General features: G+C 38.9%; 1 protein-coding gene across 25 annotated transcripts in view; it reads right to left on the reverse strand.

Moving 5' to 3' along the window:
* The window catches only part of CYRIB (CYFIP related Rac1 interactor B), a 101,834-nt gene that overhangs the window by 19,040 nt on the left and 56,226 nt on the right, over positions 1-26,568 (reverse strand). For 17 of the 25 annotated variants that reach the window (XM_068933291.1, XM_068933280.1, XM_068933300.1 and 14 more), the window contains 2 exons: positions 26,420-26,499; positions 14,374-14,410 (listed from right to left, as the gene is read on the reverse strand). Coding sequence is in view for 2 of the 25 variants with exons in the window: in XM_068933278.1 (XP_068789379.1) it covers positions 26,420-26,499 (80 nt within the window). In the remaining 23 variants the exon portion in view is untranslated. The remainder of the gene's footprint in view (positions 1-14,373; positions 14,411-26,419; positions 26,500-26,568) is intronic. The other 8 variants (XM_068933294.1, XM_068933278.1, XM_068933297.1 and 5 more) reach the window with 2 other exon arrangements.

The following is a 26,568-nucleotide window of genomic DNA, read 5'->3' on the forward strand; positions in this document are numbered from 1 at the left end:
AAATAAAAATAAAAAAAACCAAGCATTTCATAGAAAGCCAGCCTTTTCAATGACCCTCCTCTGTTCTAGCGACTTCAAGATGCTGAAAATATGCTTTAAGAATTATCACCCCGAAGTATCAGTAGGCCAGCAGGTGCTGCTGCGAGACAAATTCAAGACGCTAACTTGCAGAATTACCCCATTTCAATGTCTTCCCTAAAGATCAGTTTTCATGTTTCAAATTAGTGTGACTCTACCAGCCTATCAATATCTGCTCTTCCATTTTCTTATTTAACTTAAGAGTGATGCTTATTTGGAGGGAGGTAGCATGATACTAAAAATCATGACGAATTATTCTGAATCAAGAAAAGTGAAGCAATATGAAATCAGAAATCATTTTGGTAAAACAAGTTTTCAGATCCTGTGCTGCCACATTTTTTGAATGCCTTAAAAAAAATGCAACTGCTGCATCTGGGAAGAGCAAACTAAGAAGAGCAAGTGATTTGGTTTTCGGAATGCACAAAATTTGGCAAGAACACACACAATCAACAAAAACGAGAGAAGGAATGGGGAATTAATCTCAGATTTTTGAAAATTGCTCAGCACCAAACTAGCAACATTAGTCTTAGCTCCACAGTTAAAGAATAACTGAACAACAGATAAAGAACTAAATTTTTACAGAAGCTATTTCGAGTGTAATCCAACTGATCACAATGGATTCGGCAAATAAAAACTCATCACTTGCTTATTTGTGCCCTTTAAACACCAGAAAATACATGTCTTGCTTCCTAAACATTTTGTCTTAGTTCAGTGGAAAGGCAGGGCAAATCTCCTAGCTTGTGAGAAACACCCGTTACTTACGGAAGTTTCAAATTAGAGTTTCCATTTTAGATTCTTAGCTTAAAAATGAATCCATCACAACGCGTTTCTTCAAGGAGACAGCTTTTCCATAGCATTCCTTTCCACAGCTGACTGAACTCCTCAAATGTTACATGTGTGCCAAATGCTGTGGAAATAAGCAATAGCAACAGCAGAGAACCACTATTCGCTGTCTCACAAGCGGATTCCCTACCAGAGGGCAGAGACTCCCTTAGTTCCATCCACAACAATGAAGACGTTCATAATTTGGAAAATGCTCAAATATACAGGCACCCTTTAACAAATTATTTCAACGGGGTAATAAAAAGGTAGAAGTACAAGCTGCTCAATGCAAATTAAGTCTGTACAGAGCCAGATTTAAAAGCCAAGTCTCAATCTCAGACCAGTGCCCTAAGCATATCAATTCGAACGTTTACGAGCAAGTTAACGAATGGTTAAAAGCAAATTTGATAAAATTCGATAAAAACGAATGGTGTCAAAGGCCTGAAGAGAACTTTAACTGTATGTGCAGTTACTGACGCACGTTTGCTCTTCAGCTGCACTATCCCCTCCTCCATAAATATATTTTCAGTCCCTCAAGTGAATGCCTCTGTGTATTTCGCCTTTTTTGACCACTCTCATACTAGTTTACAGGGTCATGCAAGTGGTTTAAATATTATGAAGGTAAGTTTACAGAATAGCAGTTAGTAACTGCAGAACAGATTAACTGAATCCATACCACTTCCTAAACGGGGTGAAGACTCAGTTTTGCAATATAAATACCTTCTTACAGTCTTTCTTCCTCTCCTAGGAAAGCTTGCTACTACCAATATATGGTTTCTTTTTTGGGAGTGAGGTTAACAAATAGTGTCAAACCTTTTATTGTGCTTTACTATTGTGAAACCGTAAATATGCAACAAGTTCAAACAGAAGATGCAACTGACCTAAAGGTAACAGGTCAGCAAACTTCCTCTTTCCAAAAAGGAGACAAAGAAGAAGGAATTAAATCAATTACGACAGCAACAATTTAAAAGGACATACAATGTAGGGACACATTTCAGTTCAAATGAATACAGAGGTGTATGTTCACTTCTTAGTGGTGAAGTTTGTGACAGACTTTTTTTCCTTGTGTATTAAGCATACTGAAAAAATCTTTGCAACTTCAGTCACACCACCGTTCCTCTTATGAGAGATCACTTCTGCTTTCTTGGTGGCAAAACTTTTGCTACTTAGACAGGTTTTTATTACGTAAACGGAAATCGGACAGAAGCCGGACAAGGACAATACTATTTTATGAAGATGAATGCTAATAGCTACTCAAGGATCTCAAGTACTCCTAAAGATGAGAAGCCTATTTGTACTTTAAGAACTGTGAAAATGATCATTTCAAGTTGCAATCTGAAAAGTTAACGCATTAAGCAGCTGGAAGAAGAGCTTAAAAGCTCAGTTTGGACAAAAGTTAAGATATAACTGATCTAGGTAGTAAGTTAAGGTATAACTGATCTAACATTACACGACTGCTGGGAGAGGACAATTTCTGTGTCCTTGATATTCAAGGAAATGAATGCAAGATCCAATAGATATGAATTTACTCCACTGGTTATGCTAAGAATTAGGTACTCAAGTTCTGAAATGGCTTTCTAAAAATGAGACAGTAACACAATGTTTCACAGTATGGAACTTCAGAGTCAGGGTAGAAGTTATGTGTCCACACACACTGGTTCAGGTTAGATTGCTTTACACTTCTCGTACGTTATTTTGCTTTAAGAACTACAAGTGAGCACCAACAAGGAGGGCTGACCTGTTGCACTCCATCAAGTGGATTCCTACACACAGAAAATGAAAACTGACCTTTCTGGAGAATAACTGAGCCTGCAGACACTTACTTACAGCCTTCTTGAGTGGCGTGAGACAACCTGGAAGATTCCTAAACAGACTAGATGCACAAAAGCTTCAGATGTAAAAGAAAGATGACTTTCCTAGGCACCCAAAGGAACGGGGTAGAGACTCTTCCATTTAGGAAGACACAGAAAGAAATTGGCCTAGAAAGACAGACTCAGGAAAACACTCATCTGACAAGGACACTTATCTCAATGTCTCGTCCAGCAGATGAGTTATCAGAACATAAAACAAACGAACACGACAAAGTTTTGGACCGGATCCTATGGGCTCTTTGGCATCTCCCACTCAAGATAATAAGAAAAAGGGCACAGTTTCACCTCAATACTCTAATTTTCAGAGTCCTGCAACAGAGAGGCATCTTTGCACCAACAAGAAATTTGATAAATACAATGCAGTACATGTATTTAAAATCCCCAGAGGTTCGACTCATCAAGAAAACTTTTCCCCTTGCTGCATGACCATTCTTCAACTTTTGTCCTCTTCTAAAGCACTGAAGATTGTCTAATATTCTTTTTGTAATAATAGATACAGTGAGGCTACTGCTCCTTAAAGGAGTGAGAAATTTCATGCCTGATCAGGCTATTTTGCTTATATGCCCACAGTTAAACTAATTATCAGATCTGGTTGTTGGGAAAGGATTTACTCCTCCAAAAAGAAGTCTGAGAAGGAAAAACCAACAACACCTGCTGTTCCACATAATATGGAGTATACTTTCTGGGAAGCCCTTGGCACTTGCCTCTGCTCTGAGGTTCCTGTCTTCTACCTTGCTTTTCTCCCACATCACATTACACCTTGAGACCCTGCCATAATGCACCCAGAAAAAGAAAATATGATTACAAGAAGACTGGTCTTTAGGTAATTCTAAATTAAAAAAAAAAAAAAAAACCTCTCTGATGAGCTGATAGGCAGTTGTCTAGGAAACACCAGTCCAGCAGAGTGAACAGAGCTCTCACTGAGCAGAACCGAAAATATTACACCTCGGTATCACACAAGTAGTTGAAAACGTTTAGATTTAATGCCTGAACGAATCTAAGACCTTCTGGGCTTCTCTGTGTGAAGAGCGTGGTCTGGAAGGCTTTTTTCTGCTTTGTGTTCTGATCTCGTGAATTTGCAAGAGGCTGTTTGCCCAGCTGTGGAATTACCAGGTTAGAGGCAGAAAGTCAAGAAGTCATAACAGAGGCGGGACAGTTTGTAGCAATATCAGACCTATTTCAGTCGGGAACACCAAATAACAGTCACAGATTATTTCATCTTTAGAGTCATCCGGCAAATCAAGAAAATTTTTATACAGTTTTACTGCAAACACAAACTGTAGCATCTGGCATTATTTTCTGGGCTGTGTCTTTCCTGAAGGATCTTTACTAAATCTAATTTTACATTTTATGTCTGTACAAGAACAAATAACAATCACAAATAATAACTGTGTTATTTGCACAGTTATATACTTCTGTCAACTCCGAATCCTACTGCCACACCATTACAGTTGCAGATGGTTTCAGAAATCATGCAGGGGTTTCACAGAACGGTCATAAGGACTCAAGGCAAGGCAGCGCTTGGAGAAAAAGGCAGTTCAGGAGAGCTCCTTTAGTGTCCAGTACCCATGATTACAATCTGCCGTGAGGAAGGACAAAACATACAACTTTCATAGGCTTCCTCGATCTCAGGAAGAAAAAAATAATTAAATACCTCCTGGAAGAAACACCTGTGGTATGTGGAAATGTGAAACAACTTGCATTATCAGCCTATGCCCCCGCTTTCTGTACCTCCCGCCCCACCGAGTCCCTCCATGTTAGTGATCTCCTGCGGACTGAGTAGATGGCCATCCAGACATATCCACACGCTGTTTCACCATTAGCATTACTATTTGGTATCCTAGGTACCGCTATATATATTTGTTAATCTTCACCTTTAAGATTCCATGGGAACTGCACCATGCAAAGTTTGTTATCAGTGTTTCCTTACCCTTTATTCCTAAGAAACCTCTCACTGTACAGAATAATTTCTGTTAAGTTCACACAAGAAGAGCTGCTGGTAAAGAAAGTGTGAGTTAAAAGAGAGGCTGCTCCGTCAGCATAGTAACTGGATGAATCCCTGTACAGGGCAAGCTAGCTCAGAGTGTCTCCAGCTCCTAATGGGCTCTAACCCACGCTCCCGATAGAGTCAGGGTTACCACAGATTCTTGTTCTGCTGGGCCCACATTACACAGAAGGGATGATCACCACTGGCTTTAAGATTAGAGGGAGAGAGGAAAGGCATCCTCTTCACACCGAGACAATTGCAATCTGCACACAGTAAAATGTAACAGTCCACAACTGGACTAGTCACAGTCATCTTTGGGGGCCCTCTTCTGCTACCTGATGATTTATTTGCAAAAGTATCATCAGCAAGGAAGGTTTTGGCAGTTTATTATAAAGACGTGTCTTGGTAATTAACCACCACGGTTGCACGCCCAGTTAGCACCGATCTACTGTTCTTCTGACTTCACTGAAGGTCCACATCTTCAGCTGAAATAAGCAGAATTACTTCTTTTTAGAAAGTCAGACATGGTCCCACTTAATTAGCTCTGATGTTGAACCGTCAGTGTCTACTTAAGGACGCTTTCCAGTGAAAACAGTGTCCTTCTTGAGCACAGTGTCACATCAGTCAGCTCGGATTCAAGAAAGATTTAATTGTCTGTGTAACAGCCAAAGACAATACAAAGCTACTACTACTGACCGCATTTTCTATCATGCGGTTTGACTTTGTCCCGGAGCTGAATCATTACTTGCTGACTCAGAGCATTCACTGAAGATGACTCCCTTGGGTGGTATGATCTTTCGATCCACAGTCGTTCAAGAGTAACTGGAATAAAATCTACACTGAAATTATAATCCTTATCAAGGAGAATTTTGCGTATTGCAATCACAAAATCAGAACTATTCACATGCCTGATCAAAAGTACAGTTTAGGATACTACCTATTTGATCTCCCACAACTTCCGAGCCTGGATCTCTGTCCAATTTTGTTTGATATTCTATTTCAGAAAGAGAGACTATCTTACTTGCAACACTGTAAAACCAGTAAATATTTTTTTCCTACAGTGAGGTCTCATTGATTTCAAGATTTTATAGTACGCTTTCCAAAGATAAAGGGAAGGTGGAGGGTATTCTGTAAAAATACACTTTTGAACATGGAAGTTTTTGTTACCATGAATCCATCATCATAAGGTCAGAGTGGGGGGAATTAAAAATAATAATAATAATAATAAAAAATACTATTAGTTTCTGTCCAAAAACTAACTGTCCCTGTGAAGCTGCCCAGAATCTCTCCTGACATGCTCTGTATTCTACCAAAATACGCAAGTCATGTGTAGCAAGTTATGGGAAACAGAAGGGCTAGCCAAGAACATGGTTTCAAACTTGACCTACTTGCGCAGAATAAGACATACGGAATGCCACATTTGATTACAATGATTTGGCCCATTACAGCCTTATGGGGTTGTATGATGTTGCATGCAGTGTCATGATCAGACAAGCGGAAAGTAAAGGCATATTTTCAAAACAAATCTTGCACGCATGCCCTTCATGCTGAAAACATCCCTGACACATTTCCCTTTTTTTTTTTTTTTTTTTCCTCCTCCTAAGCTAAGCCCAGAGGGTATTTAATAGAAATACATGATGCAACTAAATTCAGCAAAGCACCAAAGACTTTTCCCCCTCTCTCACCTGAAAGAGGAACTGATTTTGTTTGCAACTGGTAAACAGCTGGAAAAATTACTCTTAGTGAAAGATGAAATACTAGCAAGACATTTGAAAGTGATACATTTCGAAATTTGCGTCATTCTGTTGGAAGAGCAGCATATTTTTAGACTAGTAAAAAACAGTTATATGAGTAGGTGTAAGAGATTTGTTTGTGATCTTTAAGAAATGTCTGCTTAAATAAAGTATCAGTTTACCTTTTAGATGAGCATACAACATTCCCGTGACTACTTTTAATGAAGCTCAAGACTCAACAGGAACATCCAGAGTGTGAAAACTGTAACCCCATTAAAACCTCTCATCTAAGCCTTGGAGGAAATTTCAGCATGATACAACAAGCAAAGCACACACAATTAAAGAGCAAATATTTTTTCAGGCAGGATTGTGTTTTTGGTTTTCAATTGGTCAGCCATGTGTGGCACAAACCTCTCATCCAGACAGATTCTGGTAAAATAATATTTTGTAAGTGAAAAAGAACATAAGCCCCTACATAAATAAAAACCTAGCTCGACGTCTCCCTATAATGTTTTTCTAGCGCGATAGTCTTATCAGCCTCGCTATTGTTTCAAGGCTTACCGAACATTTTCTGCCTGCAGTATCTTCCAAGGAACAGAAAAAAAAGACAGGGAAGAAGTGGCTGCCCACATTGGCTGAATCAAAGGAAGCCCTTAGCAACACATGATAGCACAAAGCAGATCGCCTATTGGACTGAGAGCCGTTTTCCTGAAGAAACAGTTAAGCTTCACAGACAATGACAGTATTTCCACACTCAACCTTAAGAGCTAACAGCTACAGAGACAGAAATAGGCTTGTGAACTACACTGCAGGAATTACTCCTTTCAAAAAGTCTTAGTATTTTCATTGGATCAAAATAATGTTTTTCCTACAGTCCATTTCTCTTCTGACCAGTGTAAAAGAAATGCAGATGCTCTCTGAAATGTTCTACTCCGCACTACTGATATTATTAACAGAGTTGAAAGTATTTAAAGATTTGAAGTTAAACCAAGCCAAACAAGTAATAAAACACATTGGTCAGATGAAAAACAATTACTGAAATAATACTAAAAAAAAAAAAAAAAAAAAGTAATTATCACTCAATTTGGAAAAGAAATCAAGTGACAATTCTAAGTTTTAGATTTCGGAAGGAGAAGCCTGGTACTATCAGCTTAAAAGAAGTTATCATTTGGATAAGTTGGTCTCATTTTCAGGAGTGACATTAGCGACAGTAATGTTATTAAAATAAAAGATTTTGACTCGGATATTAACACTCAAATCCAACTCATAATCTGAATTAAATAAGTATAGGAAGGGCCACATTAGGCGTTACTTTTACATAACACATACAATTTCATCCACTGCTGAACAAATTGTTCTACAGTAAATTTAAGATTTCATCAGTTTCTGTGTCCACTTCCCTACCTAAACCTATGCAAAGACCTAGCTGTTTTCCACTACTGACATCTAGTGGTTACTCTTCCACATGCTGCTAATTACAAATAATCCACAATTTCTTCCCCTGAAAAACACAAATATTCAAGCAAAAAAACACCAATTAATTCCAGGGCTTTAAAACAGCAGTATCTTACCTCAATAGTGCAAAGAGTTTATACAGCCACACAAAAAATATTCTTGTATATAAAAGCAATTATTCAGGTTACTCAGTAAAAATATTCCTGAAAACCTATGTAACGCTACCTCTTTTGATGGCAGGGTTTTGGCTAAACTGACTTTGATACAACTGATTGTTTCAGTTGAAAGTGAAGTTACGTGTGTGTGCGTCTGTGTGTGTGTGTGTGTGCGCGTGCGTCTGTGTGTATCATCACACATCATCAATAAAGTCTCCTTTCTGGAGAAAACTATGAGTTCAAAAGCTGTCGTATCAGGAAGAGAGAGCTCTGCCAGGCAACGCAGTCTAGCGACGAAAAGGTTCGCGTTCCTTGAAACCAGAACTGTAAAGTCTGGTTGGTGTTTATTCATTCCATTTTCCCACTTTGAGGAAACGAAGGAAAAGACATCAAAGAATCCACCGTTCCTCTTGAAGAAGCGGTCTCAATGTCTTGTTGATCTGGGACCACTTTAGTGGCACAGCTAATATTGAATGACCTGATATGAGTTATGATAAAATAGCTAGTTATGCACACACAAGTCAGGAATGAAATATATTTTTGGTATGGAAGGATTAGCCTATTTTTAAACACAGAACTGAAACTGAAAAGGGAAAAGATTAGGCTCTGCAAATCTGCTCTGATTTACCCTTCAACAACTAACTGCAAAGGTCTTCCAAGAGTGAATTTGGGGCTGAAAAATCATTAGGTACACCTCATCATTAGGTATGCCTCTTTAACAGGACGCAAGCTCATTGTGCTTTCTATCCGAATTCTGAATAATGCTTTGTGTTTAATTCAATTGTATAGCAACTGTCAGAAAAATACTTTGGCACAGGCTCAGGCACGTTTACATTCCAACGCAAGGTACTCCTTGCCTTCTCCTTGAAAGTCGTCACTCTTTGCAATGCTGCAACTCCTCCAACAGAGGTCACTCCCTTACAACTTGATCTTCCAGATAACACCAAGCTCATTACAAACCCCTTCAGACTACCTTACTGCTTTACAAGAATGACAGCAGGCAATTTCCTTCCAGTCCAAACGCTGCATCTAACCAACTGTGACATTATCATGAAAACAGACTGGCAGATCTTAAAGTCCCTCTTCTTTTAAAGTAAGCTGAGACCGTTTGACTTCCATCAGCACTGGGGGAGAGGGAACAACAACAGGAAACGAAAACAGAGATCCAAAAAATGTAACCTTCAACAAGAAAAAAACACAAGTCAGTCATTCCGTATAATACTGCACGTTTCCATGGCTGTTTAGTACTTTATGCGACAGAGGTAGGATTTCAGCCTGGATCTGCACTGATGCTGGTCATTCCTCAGCCCAACGGTAAGAATTCAGTATAGCACACTACGCCTGAGTGTTTAAAAGATACTTTTGCAGCAAAAAGTCCGTGTTCTATGATTGTTGGCAGCTAAAATTTTGAGAAAAAAGTAGCATTATGGATTTTTTCATTGTTTTACAAAAAACTTTTTAGCCTACAAAAAGACGATGTGCCTATTAAAACTGTGGTATACCACACCATTAGTACGAAAGTGCCATATTTTGAGGATGTCAGTCTGCAATTTAACAGTTTCCCTCTGAAAAAACAAAAACAAAAAAAAAAACTTGTGATAGGTTCTGCTCCTGCCAACTCTTCCATCTCATTCTTTAAGGGAAAAAGAAAAAAAAAAAAGCACACACACACACAACATTACACAAGTCTTATCTAAATGCTGTCTAGGGAAGAAATATTTTCAATCCCTACCTTCATTATGGAAAAAAGCTCTTTCCTCTGCAAGCCTACTTTTATTTGGAAAAGTGTTTTTCTTTCAGAATAGCTAAATTCTCATCTATATGAATTAAACTCCAATACGCTTCAGTAATTGAGCCGGACAACGTGCGCCACTGAAGCTCTGACAAACTGCCTGGCAATACTGCCCTCTAATGCACTAAGACAAGGAGTAAAATTATCTGCACTGTTCTTAAATAATATCAGATAAAACCTTCTGCTTTGGTCTGGCTCCCAACTGTTGCACCCTTTTACTGCCTTGGCTCCTTTATGCTCCTACACTAAGAATGTTATGACACATCATCTAGTCATCAAGTTGATGGATATAAAGATCTCATTTACATTTGCTATCTCAAAGGAATTTTTCAGCGTGTCAGCACTGAAATGCAAACCTTGTTTGTGCATACTACCCTGATGCTACCGCATCTGAGAACGTATTTCAGTGACACACTAGCTCTGAGTTCCCAAGGGGACGAGGAAGTCCTATGGCCTTCCAGATCACATCCCTGGAAGGGCTGACTTCTGCACTTCAGGAAAGCTTTCGGAACACCCTGCAGAGTTTTCTCTTTCCAGGACACCAGGTGGATGAAGTATGTTTGCAGAATGCAGAAGCTACTGAAAGCTACTAGCATCAAGTTACTGATGATACAGTACAAGATGACTAGCAGGATGATATTCTTTTCCACCTCATCTGTTCTCAAAAGCAGTAACAAAACTGGATAGGCATTAGGCTGGGGTGGGCGGGAGCGAAGGGCGGGAGGAAATCTGTCTCTACATGGTTGGTTGTTCTTCAAAATTTCTCAAGAAGACTTCTTGCAAGCTCAAGAATCTACAGCAGTCTGACATTTTCAGTTAGTTCTTCAGATACCCTCACGAGGCCATAGTAGCAACTACTTTTCTTGTTAGAAAGCAAGTATAAAAAGAGACATTGTTCTAGCATTCTCTAGCTAAATCTTATTATCTTGTATCTTATTTTCTACCCTCCTCCCGCCGCATATTTTCCTTTAATCTTAAAACGAAACTAAGGTGGTCCCATAAATATGAGACATAAGATAATTTATTTTCGTCCACCTGTTAAAGATACAGAGGAATGTCTGCTGTTTTCCAGTTATATTATGCTACCGATCTTACGAGACTGTAAGGTGCAAATACGGAGAATTTTCTGCAGAATTGTGATTCCATGCACCATTCCCTCTTGGAATTTGGAAAGTCCATACAGTCTCAGGTACCAAGAAATGTGCTCTGATTTGCAGGCCTGAATGGAGGGGGCCTAAAGTCCCTAAACAGCTGACAGAACTTTTTAGCAGGAAGTTATATGGAAGAAAACACTCTTCTAGTGGTATTAGTAAAAATTAGAGCTATTAAAGCGCATTTGGCTAAGCAAATTAATAGGTAGTAGTGATCCAGCTGATTACCTAAGTGGATTGGCAAAAGTCTTTTGTCAAAAGATGCTCAAGAAGCCTTTTAAAGGAAACCAAGAGCAACCATAGAATGAGAAGGAAGACCCCTGAATAAACGGTTAAAGGGACAGAAACAGAGGGAAGGAGCAAGTGATCAGTTTTCACAGTGCAGGGAAGTCACTGATGGAGTTTCACAAGGATGCTGTTCAACATATCGACAGATGACCTAGGAAGGCCCAGAGCAGCGAGATGAAAAAGTTTGCTGTGATTCTGTTATTCGGAATAGTGAGGACAGAGAGGCAGGAGAACTACAAAAGAATCTCACAAGACTAACATGGCTGGATGATAAAATTTAACGTAGGGAACGGAAAGGTGATGAATCAGGGAAAAGATCTTAAACTCATGTTAGTCTTAACTCAGGTTTGCATGTAATTATGTCCATTAACAGTTAAAAAAACCAAACAACAACAACAACAACAATAGATTAAGTGTTCAGAATTAAGAAAGGAACAGAAAACATCATTATGTCTCAGTTTTGAATCATTCATTCATAAAAGGAAATTGTGGTCCCTTCACCTCAAAAAGGATATGGAAGAACTGGAAAAAGTTCAGAGTAGGACTACAGAGATGATCAAAGGTCTGGAACAAGTTCCATACATGGAACAACTTAAGTTGTCTTGGACTCCTCATCTGAAAGACTTTGGAGGTGGGGAGAACATGACAAACAGCTATAAAATCGTAAGTGACATGGAGAGTGCATAATCAGCAAAAAGCAGATTCCTAACAAGAACTACTGGCATTGAACGAAACTAGAAGGAATGAGGCTGAAGGACAAGGAATGACTCTTTACACAACAGGTCAGTGCAAAGCACTGATAAAGGGTGCTAGAAGTCCGCAGCAGTTCTAGGGGTGAAGAGGTAAGCGTGGGGAAGAGAAAGCCATTAAAGAACACTGAGTGTAATATAATACTCTCATCTGGTTCTGAAAAATACTTCAACTGAAAATATTTCCATACTAGAAGCACTAATACAGGCTCTCCCTGTTCCTGCTCTTCCCTAAGGCTAGTGTTTGAAGGTTTGGGTTTTGTCAGATTTTAAGCTTTTTCAAAGTTTTAACTTTATTCAGAAAGTGACATCTAGTTCACTTTGTCCCATTCCTGGAAACTTTTTAATTAAAGTTTTTAATGGGCTTTGGAACTTTGCCATTGTCATCTTCACTGGTGCTTTCCCATTCACAGTGGTGCTTGGGTAGGGCTTCAGCCAATCTTGTCAAACCCTTCAGACAGGGGAGCCTAGGTAGCTGACTCAATAGCATCTTAAGCTAGCTTGAAGCACTTGGCAGCTGCTTTGTCTCAGCATGGCTGGAGAAGGAGAAAGCATCAGCAGTCAGAAACATCTGAACTTTAAGTTGCTGAAGTACCAACGCTTTGTTGGCTTGTAAATATTTCCCCTTCAGTATGGGAAATAAATTTTTCATTCCCAGTTACTTCAAAGAAAATTGAAGCTCTTGTCATCTGTTGTCACTGGTCTCTGGACAGCCTTCCTCCTTCTGCAGGCAGTCCTGTTCACAGCAATATCCCTGGAGTTTTGCTAGCTTTCATCTTCCTGAGCAGAAGCAGCATTGTCTTAGTAGTGGAATATGCGGGTGAGGGGGGAGTTGGGGGGGAAAAAAGGCACAACAAAGAGCACAAGAGCACACATGCAGAGGGAAGCAGGAAGATGACCCCTTGGGACAGCATACTTGGCTAGACAGACCCATGGTCCAACCTAGTAAGGTGACTCTTGCACTGTATCCTTTACGAATGCACAGCAAGCTGTAAAGGTTTGCATTGGTTCAAACCGTAACTTTGTTACTTCCAGAGTCACAGATAAATGTATCAAGGGCGGCCAATTAAAAATGCTACCATCTCTAGCATTGGATATTTTCCATTACAGTTTCTTACAGATAGGGAAAATATCATTACATGTTTGCTCTGTTCCTAGACTCCTCCAAAAACCCACAGAGGCAAAATATTGGGTAAACGGACTGTTGGTCTGAACCTGCACAGCCATTAAGCTCTCCTAAGAATTACAATAAAAATTTGAAATAAATCTCAACAAAACTACTGATTTTGCCAAACAAGTATTTTAACATATTGATCGTGTACTGTAATTCACGGGACAATTACTTCAGTTACATATTTGTAATGCCTCATAATCTTATTTCTTCAATAGGGTATTCACACAGCTTGAGAAGCGGGGCTCAGAAATGTTTTCCGCTAGTGTCAACCAAATTGATGTCAAATCAATTCAATCAGTTCCTCAGAATTCAAAGAGCTTTTTGATGGATCATTAGAATTGAGGGGGGGGGGTGGGGGGGGAATTCCTACCTCATATTTAGTACCATTATCTTCACAACCTGACAAGATAAAAGACAGCTATGCTGGCACAGCACAACGAGCATGAAGTATAACACACTAATACTCTGTACAGTAGCTTATATGACAAGCAACAGGTTTTAAAACTAGAAGACAAGCAGCACGTTTTAAAGCTAGAAGGCAAAACCATCACGTAACGTCACGTCCCACTTCAGCCTTACAAGCTGGTCCAAAATACTGGTTTCTGGCTTAGGGCATCTGGCCCAGAAAAGATCTGAAGTTACATAACTTCAGTAAAGGGAAAGAATAAATAGATAAATTCTGAAAAAGAATAAAATAACATTCTCTCCTCATTCAAATCTTCTAAGTTGAAATACAATCTTCCACGAGAAGCTCTTAAATGTTGCCAAATTAGCATGCTCTGTACACACTGAAAATGTCTTTTACTTCAAACGGAATTTCTTCACATTGCTACAGTGAAGATTCTTCAAAGCCATTGCTGTGCTGTCTGTCATAAGATACTGTGCAAAGAAGAAAAAAAAGAACACCTGCAACACTTTATCATCTTTAACTAAGGAGAAAAAGATCAGGTTATGGATCAAAATACTTCCTAGAGAAAAGTAGATATTTCAGAAGATATAGAAGCAACTGGGAAAAAAGGAATTCTTGAAGAGCAGATTGGTAATATTTGGCATAATCCATTTTTCTGTCCTTTAAGAGATTAGGAGAGTTTTTAAGCAGGGTAAGCTTCAGTTCTTACCTACAGCCAGTGCTGCTCTCTGTTCTTGGCCTCCACTCTGTTTCAAAAGAAAAATAAGATTATGAAAATACATTCTTCTGCATCAAGTCTTTAATTTAATGTAATGCTATATGGCCTGGTAAAAGCGAACACACATCTGTTCCAGACACTGTACTATTCTTTTCAATCTACTTCATAAATGTAGTACTGGATCTATACATCACTATGATTTTTGGAAAATATGTTACAAAAAACTAGAATGCAGAACTCTGTTTTATCTCTAGGCACAGGAATAAACAGAGACTGCAATTCGATTATCTGGCAAACTTGTTTCTAGGGAAAAGGTTGCTAGCATTAGTTTCTATCTGTAAGAACATACATGCCATAATTAACTTAATTACCAGGTCAAAGCTGCAATAAAATATAAATGGCAAAACGTTTCACTTGCAGTAAGAGACAAGCCTTAAAAAGACAGGTAGTAGTAACATGGTATCTTTAACTCAGCCACACAAACTAGCTCTTGCAAGTCCATGGCCTGTATGCTGACCTCCAGAAGACGGATGTACTAAGCATTCTCAAGACATCCCTGGAAAGCATTTATTCCGTAAGAAAAACCAGCATTCTTGGACAGCTTTGGTCTCTTATACGCAACTACTATCTTACAGTTAGTTCAATAATTATGTCAAAATTACACTGTAAAAGAGAAAACATGGAGTACACCAGCATCTAATAAAGCCTCACTGGGAATATTATAGAATACTAGCGTAAAGTTTATCATGTAACATTAGCTAAGGGAGGCTCTGAAGACCTGCAGGGCCACAGGCGAGCGGAGAACGGAGACCCTCGTCAGAGCGTTTCTTCACAGCCCGCAGAACTGAGCGGACCGCGCGCGAGCCAACGAAGGACGCCAGACGCTGCGGGAGCTGCAGAAATGTATTTCCCGGTTCTTTCCGGTGTACGCACGGAGGCGTCTCTCAGAGCCTTACCCCTTGACTGTGACTTCTTTATATTTCAGTAGCACCTGCTGCTTCCTTTGCCAACTGGCTTTGGCTTCCTTATACTCTCTCAGTAAGGGAGAACGTAAGAGTACGAGACAACGTGGTTTCGAGACAAAAAGCCAGTTAACAGCGCTATCTTTATAAGAGTTGCTGTGATCCCATAAATCCCATCTACTCTCATTAGAAACATTTTAAATATGTTTTTTTGTTCCTTGTGACTGCTGACTGCCCAGGTCATGTTTTTGAGACAAACAACAACAAAAATTAAACACCGACTGGGAAACGCTGTTGCCTACGGGCCAGTGATGAATCCAGCTCACATCATAAACAGAGAAATCAAAACCTAAGTCAGGTCCGACAAAGAAATTATTTGAAAAAACTGATTTTCTGAAAAAAAAATGATGATGATGATAATAATAATAATAATAAACATGACAAAATATACAAGAACATGAAAATTTCTACCTAAAAAAAGATTGTGGAGAAGCCAAGAGCTCTGATTAAGGTAATTTTGGCTGAGAGTCCAAGTTAATTCACTGAGCTGTACACAAACAAGTCCAAATTCATTTGAATAACAAGAATATTAAAAAAAAATTAGTATCCAGGGTGGGATTTATACCAGCAAGGCTAGGGACTTTTTTCAGAAAATGTGTTTAGTAAAAGTATTAGTTTGTTACTACATAAAGATGCTTAAAAACTTCCTACTGATAGAATTGTGAGAAAAAACTAGAATTGCTCAGCTCTTCTTCCCAGACAGGATACTGCATTTGTAAACGCAAGCACCTAACACGCAAAAGAGAAGCGTGCTGATGCTTAGGTAGCTTGTCCTGAAGACTTTTAAGAACAAATTAAATTTAAACTTAACAAAGTCTTGCAGAACTCTGATGATAACTATGGCCCGAGGAGACAAAGAGGGCTGGTGTAAAGCCATTAGGCAAAAGAGAAGCAAATAGAAAAACTGAGAATTATAGGTCACTTAGACTAACATCAATAACAGGCAAATAGATGTTAGCACAGGAACCTATTAATCGGATTTGTATCTTAATAGCAATGAGCACGCCATCATGCAAAATAGATCAGACCGAGCACATTTGATGCTATCAGTTTGGTTTACACTGGCAAGCTGATAGATATTTGATTCTTGCACAGTGTGACTTCATATTAAGTAATATTTTAAATTTAGAAGTTAACACTAGGCTATACAATAAAGTACAAGCTGAATGGATAAGGAATCGACTTGCAGATCTCTAGCCATCAGTGGGGAATAACCATTGAACATCCGTTGAAAAAGGCCAGATGTTAAGTTAATGGTGTGATGGATTCTCTACATGATTCATTTTTGGAAGATGCACCTCAATTCAGACACAAAAGAGCATGTGAATAAAGAACAGCCTGCTATTCGGAGCGCATTACTTGGGTTCTCCCAGTCAGCACATAAGATCTGCTCTATATCCGAGCTCCCTTCTGACGGCTTCTTAAGGTTTGGATCTGCAGAATAATAGCTTCCTGTATCATCTACAGGCACAAGAAGAGACATGTAGACTACACAATTTAACAGGTAGTGCAAACTGACTCATACAGAATCAAGCATTCTTCCTAGCATTTGCCATTCTGAGGCGGCCAAATATTTAACTCAGGTTATGCAGAGAAGCAGTTCTGGGCAGAAAAACTATCTTTTATTCTGTGGGGTTTAACCTCATGAGTTTTTTACACCATTTTATGGAGTCAAATAGCAGAAAGATTAATACCTCTCACTTCAGCAATCTTTATTTCATATATATGTTTCTTATATATATATATGCACACATACATACACATGCATATATATACATATATAGTTTGCACCAATCTTTTCTCATGGATCTACGACTTCCCCGACTTCCTTACAGCCTAACTTCCGTACAACAGACACAGGCCAAAGCATACGCTAACGTCTTAGGCCAGCTACAGTAGGAATTCAAAGAGTTGCCACAGCAGTTGGAGGAGAAATGTCTTAGAGAGGGGCAGTGAATCATCTCAACCGCAGCTATCCATTTTCAGAAGAAAATGAAACCAAATATCATTCAGTTTGCCAGGGGAAAAGCCTGAACTTGTCAGCAGTTAAGTGTTACCCAAATGTAAAAGACTCACTACGTAAACTTGCCATCACTGTGGATAAAGAAGTTTGAAAATATTTTTTAACAGGCTGAAAAGATTTTTTAACAGGCTAACCACTGAACAAGCCCTGTGTTTCGGGTATCCATCTTAGACTGGAACTGCTACTGCTCAACTCAGCAGCATGTGAAAACACATTTTGGAAGAGCACAAGCTAACTAGTAACTTCCAACACGAAACCAATGTCTTCCGCCCAACCCTGACTGAACTGAGAAGTCTCTACACATAAGCGTAGACTTGGCTTGATGGTTGCTGACAAGATCTGCTTACAAGAAAGGTGACTTTGCAGCTAACATTCAGGTTCTTCTGACTGCGAAGAACTGATACCATTGAGTAGACGGCAACTTTGTAATGAGAATCTAGATTACTTTCAGCGTAACAGATACGTATACCAGCTCACCAGAAAACTTGAGAGTAAAGTACTTCATAAAACTATCAAGCTTATAACACAAATCAAAGAAAGCCCACAATGGCTTGATAAGTACGACCAACTTGAAGAACTAACTAGGGCAAGCCAGAGGAGGGCTACGGCACAGGTGTTCTCAGTTCACAAATCTCAACTAAACTGTCTTCATATTACTGAACAAAATAGGACCTGGTTCACAGACTGTAGTGCTCAGGGCAATTTCCAGACACTCCTGCTCTCTTCCTTCAGTCACAAGCTTGAAATTAAATTCAAGGTAGCCACCCCAAAAACTAGGTACTCTTAGAATTAGAAGCATACAGTAAAAAATACAACAACAACGCAACTTAGAACAACGCATAGGACAATGCAACACAGAACCAACCCCAAGTCACGTACATCCTGCATCTTGTGGGTAATGAAAAAGAATGTCAAGAAATGTTTGTAATAAAACTTACATTTTATATTAGTAACAATAACTAGTGGCTAATCTACAGAAAGTAAATCAAACCTAAGATCAAGATCATGTTTCAAAGAAACTTTCAGGGCATCTGCAGAGGAACCCCTGTTTAATGCTAAATGGAAACCAGCTCCTAGATTAACACTGGTGATTCTAAAAGAAGATTCTGCTATATATGTAGGGTTATTAAATGTTCAGTTAAGTCTATGTAATGGTAATAAGTACATCTGTCACTAGTACACAGTTATCTTAGTTCATACAAAAGAGCAAGTCTACTGGCTGGCTGCTGTAATACCAGCTTTCTGACCTCTGGCTGTGGGAAAGCTTCAGCTTAAATCTTTCTTCTCTGTTCATTTCTGGCCATCCTTCTAAAGCTAAATTGGATCCTTAAAGTCTATGTGTTATATTAAGCCTTTTCCTAGCCTAAGTCATTTCTCAAAGCTGTTTTTTAGTCTCTCATATTAATTACTCCACTGAAGCCTGTTTTAAAGGGTTTATAATTCAATGATGGAAATGGCAGTCCAATAACAACTTTCTTGGGAGTTCGGGACCTGTATTAGACATATGCCAAAAGCACAGATGTTATGCTTTTGGTCTTCTGTTCACAGATTAAAAGACAACACAATTGATAGGAACGCTTCATACCCTCCATCCAAATGCCTATCGGCACGTGCAATTCCATGTCCTAAATTTAGTGCAAGTAATTCCTCAATGTACAAGTGAGGTCCACAAAGCACTATTTCAGTTTCTTTGTAACTTAGTCTGAAGATTTAGTTTCAAAGTAATTCAGCAATGAGCTATCAGGTTTGCTTTGTAGTAAATATTTCACGGAAGTTCAGATGCCGCACTACAGATTAACAACAGGGTGACTGGGTTATACCCAGAGGAAAAATAATTAAGAATCTTGTATGGCATAAAAAGACATTCACAGAAATATAAGCCTAAAATTCAGTATGAAAATTTATATTACATCTACATCTAATAGGAATTTAATTCATTGGAATGGGAAAACATCTCAGCAGGTTCTTTTGGAGAACTACACCATTTAACACAGTTAAGAGTTTCCATTCTCTGAAAGCAGTTTAAAAAAAAAGAGTCAGGATTTAACATAACGTTACATGGACATGAAGAATCATAAGGCAAATTATAGAATTTATAGAAAGTTACAGTTAACACCCATAATATACAAGCTACTTATAGCTATATTTTCCAAAACAAACTATTACCTTGATAGATAATTAAATCGTTAAAATTCAGGCAGCAAACGATGCTAGCTAAGGCACAGAGGCTTAGTGCGAATGGTAGAATGAACCATCATTATCCTGTTTTTTGCATATAGCCAAAGCTTTACATAGGGGAAAAAAAAAAAAAAAGGCATGCAAGTTAAAGTTCAAGTAGAAAGCATTTTTCACCAAATCAGAAAGTTAATTTGAATATTTCCAAATAATTCCTATTGATTTCTCAAAGCTAGATATTAGGTAACCAGAAGAAAAACAAAGACTTTCAGATAAGTAAAGACTGAGGGGGAGCGGAGGGGTGGGGAGGAAGGGTGGAAGGGAAGTAGAACTGATGCGAGAGTCCAGGCTACTAACTTCCTGTTTTGCTGCAAACTGCAACAAAATTGCTAACAGTAAATTATTCACACAACAGAATTTGCTATTTCTGACAGCATATTACCTCCTATATTTCTTCTGAACTGTCATAAATCTATATCCTGAAGTGATTCAGTACTGCATATATTATGCAAGCAGAACTTTGAAGACCTATCAGTCAGGTTTTCCCTATGCAAAACTACTCAATATTCCTACACTAGAAATAGGTATCGAGTATCTTTATAACACTAAATGATGCTGCAGTTTGCTGTCTATTGCACATTCAACTCCCGTATGACTACTTAACACTGCTATTTCTCTACAGCTGATGCTCGCTTTGATGTTAGGCTGCTGAAAGCCATTTGTGAAGTGTTCCAGGATACCAGTGAAGTGATTCAACTACTTTCCATCTGAGCCATACAAACAGCATCATTTCTTAAGCATACAACAAAGTTTAAGATGGAAAGTTCTGAATGACTCATTAATAGCAGCCTAACAGAAACAAAACAGTACCCTGTCCCAGGAAGTTTGCAGCAGGACTCATCAACTCGTGTGATGAGAACGATAAGGTGAAAAGTTAAAAGATCTTTCCTATTCAATATTATTACTAGTATATTATCAGCTCTGAGTAAGCCCAGTTAAGGCCCTATTTAGTAACACTTACACAGAGGGGTCTTTATTTCTTACAATCACGATTTCTGCACTCGGAGTACTCACCGAGTCCTTCCTTTGGGACAACATTAGGTCATATGAGCAGAAAGAAATGTTTATCATAAAAAGAAATCGAAATAAGAGAACAGAGCAACTTACCACCTAAAGCGCATTTTTAATTGGTTTTGGTGAATTCTAATCATAAATTGGTATCTGGACAGTATCAGAAATTGAGAGTTGAACGGGTACACAAGGCAGAGTAAAAAAAAAAAAAAAAAAAAAAAAGTCTTAGTAAATGCTCGTATTGGCGAAAGTATAGGATGAATCCAGACCTAAGAAAACTAGGCTAGAGCTACATTAGTACTGCAAGCAGTATCTTTGCAGCTCTGAGGCAACAAGTCTGCTTTAATCCAGACTACAGATTAAACAGGCTGTTTTTTAAGAAGCTTGGAAAGCCCTTCTTACCAAAACCAACCGTGGTAAACTTTGCCACACGCTTCTCAGCCCAGATGGCTCAGTAAGTTGGAAGGGATAGGCAAGTGGTTTAACTCCCTCTTCCCCAGTCCCTACTATTGCCCCACTAAGCAAGCAGAGAAAGCTTGCTTGTAGCACGTCATGCACTAGCCAGGAGACAACACTGTGCCTGAGTCTTGACTCCAGGACAGAGCTCTGGGCCCAGCAAGAACGTGTGCCGAGAGCCTTCAGGCATCCCACGGCCACATCAGCTCCGCTCCGGCCACAGTAACCGCAACACGGTGCGGAGGCTCTTGAAAGACCCTCCAGCCTGCCTAAGTGTGGTCCCAGAGCTCTAGGTGGCCACCTCTATGGAAATATCTGTAGCAACTGTTTCAGCTTTTCAGACATACTGAACAGTAACAACTCGCTAACAGAATATGAGAATTATTTATACAAAGAAAAACATGGGTGATTAGATGCAGGGACAAATGTTAAGGAAGAACACTAGTAAGAACTGTAGCAATCATTCCTTATAGGATTGATATGATTCCTTACTTTGCTACCCATGTAGATGCACACATTAATCCTAACTGTCCAGAAAGGAACAATCTAACCAACTCATTTTAACCCGTGACCTGAAATGTTCAGACGTCCAATTCCTGCAGCTGCAGCCCCTGCACTCGTAGGAGCGCCCTGAACGCAATGCGTCCCCAGCAGCAAGCTGAAAATCAGATCTGAAGTGTTAGTAGCCCTGCTCCCTACTGAAAGACGAAAAGAAAACCAAAGTCCAAGCAAAATCCCTCAAGAAACTTCCTTTAACAACCATTGAAGAGCTCTTCTGTAAGTCAGGAAGTGAAATAAGCAGCATTTGGCATTAACCTAATAGAAAAGGCCACATAATACGTAATGTGAAAGCCCAATCACCTGCTCAGCAAGCACAGCTTTTTAGGTCAAACGTCTTCCTCACGAAAAAAGTTTACATATTTTGCAGGTCTGTTTAAAAGTGACTTTTAAAAAGTCAAAACAATCCTTAAATTAATGTATTTGATTTGAAGGTTCACTGAACAAACAGAACTAAACACTTCACGTTGTCTTGAGCGATTATTTACAGGTGAAGAAAAAATAGCAGCTTTCCTCCATAAACAAAACGGCATGCCTAAAGGCTCGAGCAGAACACGGAGTTACTGTGCAAGCCATTAAGTCAGAAAAATTCACTTTTTTTTTTTTTTTTTTTAATTTACTCTGCTAAGCGCTGCGGTAGGACTACTGCATTTAAAGAAAGGGTATTTTGGAAGAATTTCACACTGACAATTCTGTTTCATTACAGTCTCAACTGCTACTGATCATTTTCACAGCTACTACCATTTTCATTTAAGCTTTCAAACAATTACAGGCCAACTGTGGGAGCAGAGATACCGCATTACACCACCTCAGCACAGACAATTTTACTTGCATTCAATGATAATATGCACTACTACAGTTTAAAACACATAGGATTGCACAGATTTTTTTAGGCCCAATGTATTCCAATGCTGTTATGACCAACCACATTAAACAAGCCCCGAGATACACTGCAGGAATAAACAGCAGATAGCTCAGCTTGGCCTAAAACACCATCAGCTGTTCCCATTTCTTGCCTTAGATACCAGCATTAATACAAAATAAAGGCACGCTGGTAAAATATGAGTGAAACGATCAGAACTTCTACTAAAGTATTGTCTCGACAGTGACAAAAATACAAAGAGAAATTGTACTTAACATCCAGATTCCAAAGAAGCATTTCAATAAACCCATTATTACATGGACGAGACAAATCAATTCCACAAGCCCTGCTGAACTGTAAATAGAATTTATCGGTAAACCTATAGCAATATATTTACAATACTACTATCAAAGGAGATTGTTTTTAAACCCGTGGCACAAATGGGAAGTACAAGTGGTTTCAGCTGTCAGAAAGATGCCCCATTTTTCTTCATGCATTTACAGGACACGACCTCATTGTGAATGATTTTTCTTTTACCTTAATGGTTCTCATATTATCCTACTGCCACTATCCGGTTGGCTCTATGAAAGCTTTTCAAGTTATCCAAAAGCGCTTTTAACTTCACTGCTTTCTATATTGGTTACATAACATTTCCCCAGATAAGAAACCTGCTTTTGAAAGCACATGTTAAAAGCTGCACATTTTATTTAACACCTATTTCCTGGTTTAATAGAGGAAACGTTTAAGGCTGAGCAAAATAAAACAGAACCTTGCATTATATCTCTTGCAGCACGTTTGTTTAACTTTTATATAAACTTCCCAGACAGTCCAAGCCATACAGAAGTCTGTAACATATGCAAGATGGCCTTTCTCAACACACGACCCGTTCTGAACGAGAACACTTGCTACTAACCTCATGTGCACATAGGCATGGGGACAAACAGAAACATCATCCACCCCACCCCACCCCACCGCCTTTTTAAGTCAACTACAGGTTAAGGGGTTTCCACCCTTTAACATTGTTACAGAGAAGATTTTAAAGATTCTGTTCAAAAGGAAGCAGTACATTCAAAGTTTTGTCAGTCAGTCAAATGCTGCTCTTAGAAGAGCTACAAAAGCCACAGCAAAGAGTTCTCACAATAAATAAGACAACTGCAGGTAATAAGACAATTGCAAACGTAATACTGAAAGTGTTTTCATACTCATTAATTTAAAAGGCAAAACCTGATAATCCACGGATAGTACAATATCAATGCTGGAACAGAGACTGCATAACATGATTAGCAGTTGGCTCAACCCCCTCTCCCCATCATTATAAGGGAACAATTCAAAGTGGCACAGAAAGATTTTTAAATCTTTGCACATGCAGAAAAGAGATACAACTATAAAATAAGAATGAATAATTATCAGAGATTACACTCAGAAGTAGGAGATAATAAAGATCTTCTCTAAAAGACCCTGATACTCTGAAAAAAAGTCTATACAAGTCAGCTAAGATGATGAAAACGAAAAGCTACTACAGGAAAAATACGAAAAACATTAAAATGCCATATGTTCTTCAGTGTCTGTGATAACGGGCAGCCAAAATGTCACAACCAAAAGGAATAAACCTGGATAAAATAGGCATGCTTGTCCTATACAGTCATTTGGGCCACTCTGCACCATACCGAGGTCCACTAGCTCAGCATTAGTCACACAAGACCCAGGCACACTCTACCCTAAGCTACATGGTATTTGTAAACCATAGTCTCTTTTCAGCATACTCCCAGAGGTGGGGGCCTGACCCAAGTCCTGGATCAAGCCTAAAATGTGGTAGAGCTTAGTAGTATCTCAGCTGATGTTTACCCAGACAAATCTGATGCTGTAAACAGTGTAACCAAGTTTGTGCAGCAGGATCCAGAACAAAGAAGCCCTGCTTGGCCCTAAAAAAAAAAAAAAAAAAAAAAAAAAAAAGGCTGAAATAATATAAATTCACTACTGCTGCAGACAAAGAGCTCCTTTACAGAACTATCCGGTTCCACTCAGCACGGCCATCTCATTTAACTTCTCCCTCTTGGGGTCAGAGGGAGGGATGAGGGAATGGGAAGGGAAGCTGGAAGTATGGAAAAGGACAGATCAATCCTAGCATTCCTCTTAACTGCTAGGCTAATTAGCTTTTCAATTTTCCATACAAGGCAAGGTATGCTGTCAATTTTAGTGACAGACATACACAATTTGTTCATATCATATATGATCAGAATAATCCAAATAATTAATTTAAAGCTGACTCTTGATAATTACAGTGTGGTTCAATACTTGTTTTGATAATACAATACTTTGTTATCTCAAACTGTGACATACTACGTGCCACAGGTCCTTTCCTCTCCAAGTTGAGGGCCATGCATTTTCAGACTTGGGATTTGGGAAGGAGTCCCATACAGATCTTGGCGTCAGGAGCCGCCATCTTACAGAGTCAGGCACCAAAGGTCTTGAAATTAGTGCATCCAAATAGCTGTACTACGCAAACCATCTTTACTTAAGATAGACCACATAAAGACAGACACTGTTTGCACTAGGCTGTTTCTGACAGATGCACACTATTGACCACTGCAAGCCTTCAAAACTTTGCTGATATTAACGCAAGTTTGGCCAAGTAACCAAACAAACTGTTTGAACATTCTTTATCAATGCTGATTACGGCAAAGGCTACCCAACACACCTTTATAACGCTATCCTCAATAGCTTGCAAAACTCAGGCAAATTAACTGGCACCGGAAGCTTAACAAAGCATCTGTAAATATCTGGGTCATGAAAGGTTAATACTTCCTTACCGGTGAGGATGCTGCTTCTCTCCACATTTAACCTTGGACCCAGCTGTTTGTCCCATTCAGGACTAAGAACCTCCTACTACTGACACCAATTTACCTAGTTCTGTAGCTCAAGTGGAAGCAGTAATAAAAGTTTAAGTTTTATACATAGTATTTAGTAAGGGATAATCACAGAGGAAAACTGAACGCATAATTTACCACTTTGTGGATGTTTTTCCCGCCACTGAAGGATGCTACTTCATTTACAATATGATGCATTTGAGAAGAGAGCTGTAAATCCAGTACCTCCTGTTGATGTTCACATATTTTCGCTATGTCAAGTCGTATTCTAAAGTCTCATACTTTCCTTATGTTTCCCTGTGACTGATTTGTAGAAGCTTTGCTCAACCTCTTATGGCTTGGTAAACTGCTAGTAAGAGGTCAGAGATCTCCACTGAAAATCCTCTTAGCCTTCCGAACCTAAAGGCAATCTACAGATGCCTTGTTAATACCTGTGAACAAAGACACCTCCTTGCCTATATTATCACATACTCTTTTCAGTGAAAATCGTTTCTCATCCAACACCCAGAAAAAAGAATGAAAAGGACATTAATTATAACTTCTAAAGCATCTGAAATTAGCATGTTAGCCATGTTCTATACTTAAACTGCATTTCTTTAAAGTTTCCTTTTTCTCTCCCTCCAATCTTCAAAGCACCAGATTTGAAGTTGCACTGTTTGCACTATTACACTTCAAATAGACAGTCTTTTCATAGCAAGAGACACAGACGTGATATATTTGTCAGAATAGAAAATATATAGAGATAATATTTAATAACCTGCTACAGAAGCAAAGGCTAGTCTTTCCTCCCCCTCTTTCAGTGGGAGGAGAGAGATTTATATCACTTTGTATCCTGACTTAAATACCTACAAGTTAAACAGCAATATGCTGTCTTTTTTGCCATTAAACTACATTTAATTGCAAAAAACAATTATTGTATAAACTGCTTCTTGCTTTCAATAGACCATATTAATGGAAAACACAGAAACATCCTACAAGCAAAGACACCTAAAGAAGCGTTTACCAGTTGGCAGTATCTTCTTGCAGTCTTAACAGAGAACTCCTCTTCCTCAAATCACTGATGCAGCAGCTTGTCTTCAGAATCTGAACAAACAGAAGAATATCATTAAAAATAAACGGTATAGAGAATTTTAGTTACGTTAGTTGGGGTAA

The sequence above is a fragment of the Struthio camelus genome, chromosome 2 (assembly GCF_040807025.1).
Source record: "Struthio camelus isolate bStrCam1 chromosome 2, bStrCam1.hap1, whole genome shotgun sequence".
NCBI classification, from domain to species: Eukaryota; Metazoa; Chordata; class Aves; order Struthioniformes; family Struthionidae; genus Struthio; species Struthio camelus.